Source organism: Leptonychotes weddellii, unplaced genomic scaffold (genome assembly GCF_054177405.1).
Source record: "Leptonychotes weddellii isolate Sample4059 unplaced genomic scaffold, ASM5417740v2 HiC_scaffold_4446, whole genome shotgun sequence".
In the NCBI taxonomy this organism is placed as follows: Eukaryota; Metazoa; Chordata; class Mammalia; order Carnivora; family Phocidae; genus Leptonychotes; species Leptonychotes weddellii.
In genome coordinates, this window is record NW_028011282.1 from 1 (window position 1) to 11,734 (window position 11,734).

At 43.0% G+C, this 11,734-nt stretch overlaps 1 protein-coding gene across 1 annotated transcript; it reads right to left on the reverse strand.

Annotated features, from left to right (window-relative positions):
* Window positions 1-1,165: 1,165 nt before the first annotated feature.
* On the reverse strand, window positions 1,166-11,729 carry LOC102743313 (17-beta-hydroxysteroid dehydrogenase type 6; the record flags this gene model as incomplete). Its single annotated transcript, XM_081810935.1, has 4 exons — window positions 1,166-2,388; window positions 5,328-5,491; window positions 9,785-10,043; window positions 11,519-11,729. Coding segments are annotated over 4 exons (852 nt in total), but the record flags the coding sequence as incomplete, so codon positions are not given.
* Between the last annotated feature and the right edge of the window lie 5 nt (window positions 11,730-11,734).

The following is an 11,734-nucleotide window of genomic DNA, read 5'->3' on the forward strand; positions in this document are numbered from 1 at the left end:
GAGGGGCACCTGGGTGGCTCAGTTGGTTAAGCGACTGCCTTCGGCTCAGGTCATGATCCTGGAGTCCCGGGATCGAGTCCCGCATCGGGCTCCCTGCTCAGCAGGGAGTCTGCTTCTCCCTCTGACCCTCCCCCCTCTCATGTGCTCTCTCTCTCCTCTCATCCTCTCTCTCAAATAAATAAATAAAATCTTTAAAAAATAAAAAAATAAAGGAGATGAAAATTTCAGCTTGTAAATATAAGTGCAATGAGGGAGTTAAAAATCACCAGTCATAATCATCACAGTAATAACTGATTTAAAAAAGAATCATTAATAATTCTAAAATTAGTAGGTAAAAGTTTGATGAGGAACAGGACATTTATATAATTTCAAAATGTCCTCACAAATTATTTATTAGTTACAAAAGAAAAAAATTAACTTTACAGTGGAGAAACTTGGCAGACTCTATTTTTTTTAAAGATCTTATTTGAGAGAGTGAGCAAATGAGAGAGAGAGAGAGAGAGAGCATGAGCAGGGGAAGAGGGAGAAGCAGACTCCCCGCTGAGCAGAGTCCATTGTGGGACTCAATCTCAGGATGCTGGGATCATGACCTGAGCAGAAAGAAGACACTTAATCGACTGAACCACCCAGGTGCCCCTTGGCAGATTCTATTTTAACCAAAGGTTCAAACTTAACAACATCACCAATAATGAGATAAACTGACATCTATGTCCACTGATATGATGCACTGAGAGGGACAATATTACTTCTGTGGCATTTCTGCCAAAATGCAAAAACTGGATCTGATCATGAGGACAGACTATACAAATGTGAGGATGCTTTACAAAATAACTAGTACTCTTCAAAAATGTCAGTATCATAAAAGATTTTTTTTTGAAGTTAAGAAACTATTATAGATTAAATGAGAGTACAGGGACATAACAACTAAATCAAAGTGTGATCTTGAATTGGACCAGTTGAAATGGAATGGATAACCTGTTTAACTATCGAAAACTACTACTGATAGTGTTCTGCCATCTGAGAGAACCAAAAATATTAAATTAAAAACAGTGCAAGTAAAAAAGCAAGCAATAATTAACTAAGAAAAAAAATGGTACTATAAAGGAAAAATACTTGACTGAACAGTAAGCAATATTCACACACTTAACCATGCAAACACTATTAATTACTAAAAATAAGATTTTATTAAAAATATGGGGATACAGATGAAGAAAAAAAATATGGGGATACAGGAAATGGTCAGGAAAGTGGTATAAATAAACTAATAGGAAAATCAACAGGATTTTTTTTTAAAGATTTTATTTATTTATTTGACAGAGAAAGACACAGTGAGAGAGGGAACACAAGCAGGGGGAGTGGGAGAGGGGGAAGCAGGCTTCCCACGGGGCAGGGAGCCCGATGCGGGGCTCGATCCCAGGACCCTGGGATCATGACCTGAGCCAAAGGCAGACACTTAACGACTGAGCCACCCAGGTGCCCCTCAACAGGATTTTTCTTAATGGGAAATCAACTGAGAATGTCTAAACTTAATAAATTAAGAAATAACACTATATTATTTAGAAATACAGAGGTTAATATTGGAAGCAATAGCTAAAAGTTGAAAGCATTTACCTCTGAGGAGCAGCAATGAAGGGTGGGGAACTGCTGTTTTTTATTTTTAAGCTTTTGAGTATTAACTGAACATTTAACTATATGTGTGTATATTATTTTAATTTACAAAATTAAAAATCATTTATTTTTAAACAAGGAAGAAACATTGTCAAAAATAGCTGACAGAGAGAAGAAAGCAAAATGAAATATTTACTAAAAGTACCACAGTACCAAAAAGAAAAGTACCATAGTACAAATAAGGATACACAGGCCCTTTATTTCTCAATAGTCCTCGAGCAAGAGTGTATCATAGCACAGAACTATTCATTTACATAAGGAAATAATATCCAAACAAGCTGAACTGTTTTCAGTCTACTCTGTTTCATAGGCAAAGAATGATGTATTTTGGAAATATTCTCATCAAAAATGCTTAAAATAGTAAAAATTCAACACCTCAAGGAATAAGCTTTGGATATCTGGAATATAAACTTGTTAGTTCCTAATAAGGATTACTGAGACACTAATTATCAGTTTCAGGCTTCTGTCTTCTTCATTTCAAGAGCCATCATACCAGTTTTCTTTAGACTGCCTGGGCTGGTTTGGGCCAAGATCTAGTCAATATGTAGTCTGACAGAGATGTGGGTAAATAAGATAGAGGAATGAAGAAAAACAGAGAGTCCCAGCCAGCTGAATATCGAGTGCGGGGATGCACAGATGTCAAAGCATGTTCCATGCAGTCAGTGACCAGGTTCAGGTTTGTGCTACATTTCAACAGCCCTTGTTTGACACCATCGTAATCTGTATACAAAAAGAGAAAGGGTGGTCAGCAATCTTATTCCGTGTATTTTTTTTAAAGATTTTATTTATTTGTTTGACCGAGAGAGAGCGAGCATGAGCAGTGGGAGAGGCAGAGCGAGAGGGAGAAGCGGGCTCAGAGAATGAGAAGCAGACATCCCCCTGAGCAGGGAGCCCGATGTGGGGCTCGATCCCAGGACCACGGGATCATGAGCTGAGCCAAGGCAGATGCTTAACTGACTAAGCCACCCAGGTGCCCCAATATTATTCCTTGTATTTTAATATTAAGATCCTGTTATACCAGGGTGCCTGGGTGGCTCAGTCATTAAGCGTCTGCCTTCGGCTCAAGTCATGATCCCAGGGTCCTGGGATCGAGCCCCACATCAGGCTCCCTGCTCGGTGGAGAGCCTGCTTCTCCCTCTACCACTCCTCCTGCTTGTGTTCCCTCTCTCACTGTCTCTCTGTCTGTCAAATCAATCAATCAATCAATCAATCAATCTTAAAAAAAAAGATCCTGTTATACCCAGTCACAGAAGTCTAACTACATTTAATTTCTACAAGGATTAGGCTGATCAGATCTATGCTTCCCAGTGACAGCCACCAGCCAAATGTAGCTGTTGAACTCTTAAAATTTAGCTAGTATGACTAAAAACTGAATTTTTAAATTTTAATTAATCTTAGTTTTAAAACTCAAATCCATTACTGGAAAACGTTTTAGTATTTTTGGAGTTGTCCATGGATGAAAATAATTTACAGTGCTATCCAATAGAAATATAATGAGAGCTACATATATAATCTTAAATTTTCTAGCTGCCACTTAAAAAAAGGAAACAGGTGAAATTAATTAATTTTAATAATACAGTTATTTAATCCTACATATCCAAATACTATCATTTCAGTATTTATTATCAATATAAGGTATTTTTTATTCTTATAAGTAATGCTAGTGGCAACTCTAAATTTTCTTAATCTACAGATGAAGTATTTCCTAGGAAAATTTAGCATCCAAGTTTAGATATGCTGTAAGTGTAAAATACACACCAATTCTCAAAGACTACTAAGAAAAATAATAATAAATACCTTATTAACAACTTTATATTGATAATAACTCTATGAATAATTTCAACTCCCTTAATTTTTTTTTTTTAAGATTTTATTTATTTGTCAGAGAGAGAGCGAGAGAGCATGAGCACAAGCAAGGGGAGTGGCAGGCAGAGCAGGCTGAGGTAGAAGCAAGCTCCCCACTGAGCAAGGAGCCCAATATGGGACTTGATCCCAGACCTCTGGGATCATGACTTGAGCTAAAGGCAAACGCTTAACCAATGAGCCACCCAGGTGCCCCTCAACTCCTTTTAAATCATGAAATATATATATCCTTTTTTTTAAAAATATTTTTATTTATTTATTTGAGAGAGAGAGAGCATGAGAGTGGGGAGGGTCAGAGGGAGAAGCAGACTCCCTGCCGAGCAGGGAGCCCGATGCGGGACTCGATCCAGGGACTCCAGGATCATGACCTGAGCCGAAGGCAGTTGCTTAACCAACTGAGCCACCCAGGCGTCCTATATATATCCTTTTATATCTATATATACTTTGATGTATAGTCACTACAATAAATTCTATTTCCCTCTTAATTTCTATTGTCAAACTATATGTATCCAGAAGGGGGAAAAATTCCCTAATACCCAGTTTAAAACCTTAGAAGGGAAAGAGTTTACAACTATGGCTGGCCCTCTGGCATGTTGGGAACTGTAGTTCCCTGGCTTGCTATGAGTTCTGAGAGGCTCAGGCACCGTTTTGTGCTAGCTTTTTCTTGATCCGGTTTTTCTCCCCTCTGCTATCGGTGACCCTCTTAGGCCTGATGCACCCAGAAGACGGTGCTGTAGGTTGGGAGTCTTCTGTCTGCACTTCCGTCTACCTTTCTTTCTCGGGACTATAGTTATCACTCAAAGCCAGTGACAGAGCCGCTGCCACCCACCCATCACAGGGTCCCTTTGTGAAAGGAGAGCTGCTCCCTTTGGCCTTGGCAAGCTACTGACTCCTTTGTGTGAAGAAAAAGCATCACTGCCCCCAGGAAGATGGAACCTCACACCAACGTGCATGACTTACTTCTATGAAGAAGGCTGCTTTGCCTCCACCCCCAAACTGCCTCCTCTTCCAGGTCATAAGAATGCCATTCTTACAAGAAATTGAACCATCTAGGGGCGCCTGGGTGGCTCAGTCATTGGGCATCTGCCTTCGGCTCAGGTCATGATCCCAGGGTCCTGGGATCGAGCCCCGCATCGGGCTCCCTGCTCCGCGGGAAGCCTGCTTCTCCCTCTCCCACTCCCCCTGCTTGTGTTCCCTCTCTCACTGTGTCTCTCTCTGTCAAATAAGTAAATAAAAATCGTTAATTAAAAAAAATAAGAAAAAAAAGAAAGAAATTGAACCATCTCTCTCCCATGAAGCTCCTGAGGGCTGCACATGGGGTCCAGTCTCTGGGGACAGCCAATAAAGCGCTGCAAAGCTGGTCCTCACCCACTTCCCCCTGCCCACACACGCCCTCCCTCCTCCCACAGTAAGACATGGAGTTTGTGCCTGGGCCCTCTGTTACCAAAAGGGTAGACAATACTGAAGGCTGTACTTCAGTTGTGCAGGCCTCCCACACCAGCCCCGCCAAACTACAGAGGGGCACACGCAGAGGTTCTGGGCCTCTAACCATGTAATACCTCCCTAGTGCTCATGTGGCCTTGGCCCCAGGCTGTCCATATAACCTCTTCCTCAGCCATGACAGCCATCACCAAGCCAACCATGAGGGCACTGGGCCCTTCCCAAACCCCTCCTGTCCTGGGAAGGCTTTGTTTAAGGAGCTTTGCTCTCAGAGGACCTGCTCATCATTCTTCACCAACCCTCTTTTCCCCTTCTCAGGCAAGGTTAGCCATTATCCTATCCAAAGAAAAGCTCACGGGTGTCAAAAAACTTCTGTCCATAGGCTTCCTTGATATGCACAGGGACTTCTTCCCAGGCTTGCTTTAGTTTCTCTAAGCACTGCTGTGGTTCTGTCATTCCGGTTCTGAAGTAGCCAGGTTCAACTATGCTGATTTTCACCCCAAAATGTTGAAGCTCACGCCTGAAAATAAAAACCCTTGAGTTAACTCTTTTGCTTGGAAGACACAATTTCTTTTCTTTTTTTTTTTTTTTTTTTTGGAAGACACAATTTCAATGTTCTCAGGAAGGAAAACAAAACAAGTGTATAAAAACATCTCTACTGAATATTTTAAAGGATAAAGAAATGGAGAGGAAAAGAAAAAAAAATTTTTAATATCCCTAGGTCCAACAATTGGGACAGGATTATACAAACTACCATAACCAGTCAATTCTACATCCACACTTTTCATAGTTATTAAGTCCCTACCATGTGTTAGACAGTGGAGCCATGCAGAATACAAGGAAGAATAAAGAAAGTTAGCATTTTTATGGCAGCTACTGTGCTAAGCTTCTTACATGCACATCTCAGAAAATTAAGGCTCAGTTGTTAGCCTCAAAACGTTCACAGTGGATGAATCCGACAAGTAAGCAAATAATTGTAACACAACTCAGAAGAATTATAAAGGAGAGGTATTCAAGGGGCTACATATGTAGAGAGGAGGAGGCAGATAGATTTTCTGAGGGAGTCAGGGAAGGCTTCAATGAGGAGAGAATGTTTCAGCTGAGGCTTGAAGGATAAAGAGGAAATTTCTGAGTGAAGAAAGGGGAAGAGCAAAATACCAGGTAGGGGGAACTGGACCTGCAAGAGCATGGGCCTCTGAAGAATTACCATGTATTCAAAGACTACAAGAGACCATTAATGGAATATGATGTGGGCATGAAAATTACAAGTCATTGGTCATTCTAGAACATTCAGGTTAGTTCAACAAACAGTTCCAAAATCCTTCTCAGGGGCTGGGTATGTACCAGGCACTGTGCTAAGTGCTGCCTTCACCAAGTGAAATAAGATGGCGTTGTGTCCCACAGGAGAGGTATACTCCAGGTGTTTAGAGGACAGTGATGAGGGGTGTTCCCTAATCTAGAGGTTGAAGTGGCCTCACTGGAGAAGGTGAAGCCCAAGCTGATGTCAAGGACAAATGTTTGAAATAATGGTCCAGAAGAAGGTAAAACACAAAGCATCATGACCCTCTAAAGCGGCAAGTGGTTCTCAAAGTGTGGTCCCCAGATAAATGGCAACATCAGCATCTGGGAGCCTGTTAGAAATACAAATTATTGGACTGTAGTCCAGATTTATTAAGTCAAACTGGGGGGTGAGACCCGACAATCTGCGTGAATAACCCATCCAGCTGGCTCTGACGCATCCTAGAGGTTAAAAACCACTTTTCTTTTTTTTTTTTTTTTTTTTAAGATTTTATTTATTTATTTGAGAGAGAGAGTGAATGAGAGAAAGAGCACAAGAGGGGGGAGCAGGAGAGAGAGAAGCAGACTCCCTGCTGAGCAGGGAGCCCGATGCGGGACTCGATCCCAGGACTCCAGGATCATGACCTGAGCCGAAGGCAGTCGCTTAACCAACTGAGCCACCCAGGCGCCCAAAAACCACTTTTCTAAAGGAAAAGCCTCCCTTATCAAAGCAAAATCTAAAACCTTCTATGGTAGAGCCTCAGAGACTCTCCAGGTGCCCGTATGTGCTGGAGAAGAGAGAGGGCTGTGCAAGCCAGTGGTGCCTCTGCCCTAAAATTCCACTTCCCCTTGTAGCTTCCTCACGGTGATTCCCATCACACCAAGACGCCTGCATTCCCTTTAAAACTCCAGCTCATAAGTGGGACAGAACTTCCTTTCCCTGTTCAGCCTTAGCACAATTAAAGCACATGAAAATTTTCTAAAGGAATCTGTGATTTGAACATTGGAAGGACATTCTTTGCTCCTGGTCTGAGAATGAGTCAAGGGGTCTGAGTCACCAGTCGTGAGTGGTGGTAAATCAATAGGCAGCAGCCCCGTGGAGGCAGACAGAAGGTCAGTTAGGCTGGAAGCCAAGCAAGGTGCCTGCCACATGGTGACAACTCATATGACTTCCTCAATTATTTCCCTATTCCCTTCCTAGGCAGATAATACAATATGCATATTATAAGAGACATCTACTAGTCATGGCACGTGGTAGGCTATATAATGGCCCCCAAAGATACCAGGTCCTAATCCCTGGAACCTATAAATGTCACCCTATGTGACACTTTGCAGTTGTGATTAAATTAAGGATCTTGAGACAGGGAGATTATGCTAGATAATTTGGGTGTGCAATCACAGCTATCTTTTTTTTTTAAGATTTTATTTATTTGAGAGAGAGAGAGACAGAGATAGTGAGAGAGAGCACAAGCAAGGAGGAGAGGGAGAAGCAGACTCCCTGCCGAGCAGGAAGCCCAATGCAGGGCTTGATCCCAGGACCCTGGGATCATGACCTGAGCCAAAGGCAGACACTCAACCGACTGAGCCACCCACCCGCACCAGCAATCACAACTGTCTTTATAAGAGAGACAGAGGCAAATTTGAAGACCCATAGAGGAAAAGAAAGCAATATGAACTTGGGGGCAGAGATTGGAGTGATGTAGCCACAAGCCAAGGAATGCTGACAGCCCCCAGAAGCTGGAAGAGGCACAGAACAGATTCTCCCCTAGAGCCTTCAGAAGGAACCTGGCCCTGTCAACAATTTGATTTTGGCCCAATAACACAGATTTCAGGCTTTGGCCTCCAGAGCTGTGAGGGAATAAATATGTGTTGTTTTCAGACACTGTAAATTATAGCAGCCATGGGACGCCTGGCTGGCTCAGTCGACAGAGCATGCGACTCTTGATCTTGGCATTGTGAGTTCGAGCCCCACGTTGGGTGTGGAGATTACTTAAAAAGATAAAATCTTAAAAAAGAAAAACTACAGCAGCCATAGGAAGCTAATACACAGTGCCTAAAATATTCACAGCTCATTCCCAAGTGTGAAACTGCCCTAAAGTCTGTTCCTGCTAAACAGGGAGTCTTGTAGCAATATTTTGTGCCATGTGACTACCCCATCATGTCCCCAGCTAACTGGACCAGGGAGGGTACCTGGTGGGAGGAGAGCCCTGCTTAGGACTAGAGAGCAGCTCTGCCTGTTATTACCTGTGTTGTGACCATGGTGACTTACTAACCTCTGCACCCCAGTTTCCTCACACATACAATAAGGATAAAAATAATACCTTCCTCATTGGGTTGCTATGAAAATTGTGAGATGTAAAATACTCGCAACAGTACCTGGCACATAATAAGTGCACGAAAATGTCACAGAACAGGTCTCCTGACACACACACAAAATAAACACAGCTAACAGAGTCCTCCCTCTTAGGAAGGAAAAGGTAAAGGTAAATATAAAAAGGAAGCAGCGGATAGAGCTACACAAAGCTGAAACAGTGCATGAAAAAAAGCCAGGAGGTAGTGGGGCGCTTGGGTGGCTCAGTAGTTAAGCATCTGTCTTCGGCTCAGGTCATGATCCCAGGGTCCTGGGATCAAGCCCCGCATTGGGCTCCCTGCTCCGGGGAAAGCCTGCTTCTCCCTCTCCCACTCCCCCTGCTTGTGTTCCCTCTCTCGCTCTGTCTCTCTCTGTCAAATAAATAAAATCTTAAAAAAAAAAAGAAAGAAAGAAAAGATATACAGAGTAAAGCAGATGAGCGCCCAGAGAGAAAGAGTGTCACCATGGAGAGACAAGGACAGGCTCACTGTAAGGAGGAAAGAAGACAGTCATCTTCTCTTCAGAAATGAAATTTTTTTTTTAAAGATTTTATTTATTTATTTATTTGAGAGAGAGAGAGAGAGCACATGAGAGGGGGGAGGGTCAGAGGGAGAAGCAGACTCCCTGCCGAGCAGGGAGCCCGATGCAGGACTCGATCCAGGGACTCCAGGATCATGACCTGAGCCAAAGGCAGCCGCTTAACCAACTGAGCCACCCAGGCGCCCTGAAATTTTTTTTTAAAGATTTTATTTATTTGACAGAAAGAGCACACAAGCAGGGGGAGCGGCAGAGGGATAGGGAGAAGCAGACTCCCCGCCGAGCAGGGAGCCCAGGACTCTGGGATCACGACCTGAGCCGAAGGCAGACGCTTAACCATCTGAGGCATCCACGTGCCCCAAGAAATGAAATTTTATCAAGGATAAATCTTGAGAATGAAAAGTGTGATGTGGTGGCAGGACACAAAGACCTAGGGTCAAAACACAGTTCAGCCAAATCCGGGTGCTGGCAGGTGAACTTTGGGAAAGAGACTTAAATCTGAGCCTCAGTTTCCTATATAAAACAGACTAGTAATAATATTTACAAATCAAGATTTTTGGAGTAATGAAATAAGATAATGTAGGCGAAAGCAATGAGCACAGTGCGTAAGACATATTTGTTGCTTTTGTTTTAACTTAAGAGCATTACCTCAGAATATCTGAAAAGGCTTCTACTCCATACTTGGAGCTACAGTAGACTCCTCCAAAGAAAGCAATTCTTCCCAGAATGCTGGAGACATTAACAATCCTCCCCCGTGCTCTCCTCACCAAGGGAAGCATGCTCAAGGTCAACTCAATCAAACCAATGAGGTTCACTTTGAGGACATCCATATAGTCCTCCATCTTCAGCCACTCACTGTAGCAATGTGGGTGAAAAATGCCTGCATTGTTGACCAGGCCCCAGAGTCCTAAAACAAAGTCAAAGCAGAAGTTTGGTTTCAGACAACACAGACAGACCATTTACCTTAATCCATCTTCCTGCTGACAACTAAAAATGTTAGACAAAATATATTTTTTTAATGTTCTTATATGTATCAGTTAACAAGAAAGTATAGAAAGGTCAGGGCAAAAACTAAGGCAGGAATCCAGAGACAGTAAAGAGAACACTGATGCCAGTTTTTGATTTGAGGGAATTTGCCAACCAGTGTGAACTTGAATTTCAGTATTTATAGCCTCAAAAAAATTCATAATAAGATATGAAGTCCAGGGCCCACCTAAGGTAGGGATTCTAATAAAAAAAATACTTTTTTCATTAAACTGGGATCTTTAATGGCTATGCTCTCAGTACAAGGGTAAGATAGAAAGTCCTTCCAAAGGACTGAGAGTAAAACTGTCCACCTTGAACTTTGGTGTTGTGGAGAAGCAGCAAGAATCAACCCTATCAACCCTGAGGAATCATAACCACAAGCCATCCCTCATGAGAGTTTGCGGCCAAATTCCCACTATCTGGATGGTCCAAAACTCTCAAGCCAAGAATTAAGTTCAAGGTGGTCAAGGCAGTTCACTGTCATAAATCAGAATACAGAAGGAAACAAAACACCAAACTCAAGAACCAGCAGAATCAATAGCAGAAAAAGACTCACAAAGACATTAGATATTAGAATTATAAGACATATAATATGAAATATGTATGCTAAATGTAACTTTATTTTTTTTAAAGATTTTATTTATTTATTTGTCAGAGAATGAGAGAGAGAGCACATAAGCAGGGGGGAGCGGAAGGCAGAGGGAGAAGCAGGCTCCCCCGCCAGGCAAGGAACCAGACATGGGACTTGATCCCAGGACCCTGGGATCATGACCTGAGCCGAAGGCAGACGCTTAACCAACGGAGCCACACAGGTGCCCAGGAATGACTTTTAAATGGTAGCCAAGGGGAGAAGAATCAGTTTCTTAAAAATACGATGAAAATTCGGGGCCCCTGGGTGGCTCAGTTGTTAAGCGTCTGCCTTTAGCTCCAGGTCATGATCCCAGGGTCCTGGGATGGAACCCGGCATCGGGCTCTGTGCTCAGCAAGGAGCCTGCTTCTCCCTCTCCCACTCCCCCTGCTTGTGTTCCCTCTCTCGCTGTGTCCCTCTCTGTCAAATAAACAAAATCTTTAAAAGAAAAAAAAAGAATACCTTGAAAATTCTTTAAGCATAAGAGAACTATGGTTATAAATACTCCACTGGCAAAAGTGGGATAATAGCTTCAAATCTATTTGGCTCATTCTTCAAGGTAAACCTTGTTAAGGAAATGAAACACCACCAAGGATCAGGACTATCCTTCAAGTGAAAAAGACAGCCTTTTAGGCCCTGCTTTTGAGAGTTTACATATAGAGAGAAAACTTTAACAACTTCATGCCCATGCAGTTGAATGAATGAAAGGAGAAACTACTTCTCCTTACCTCTGTCCCCCACACGCTCCTTCACCCACTGGGCGGCCGCAGAGATGCTCTCTGTCTTGGTGACGTCCAGGATCACCGTCTCCAGCCTGTCTGACGTCTGGCCTCTCAGCTGCTGGGCCCCCTCCTCCGTCAGACACGCGGCCAGCACCCTCAAGCCTCGCAGGTCCAGCTGCCTGGCCAGCAGGTTCCCGAAGCCCGAGTCGCAGCCCGTGATGA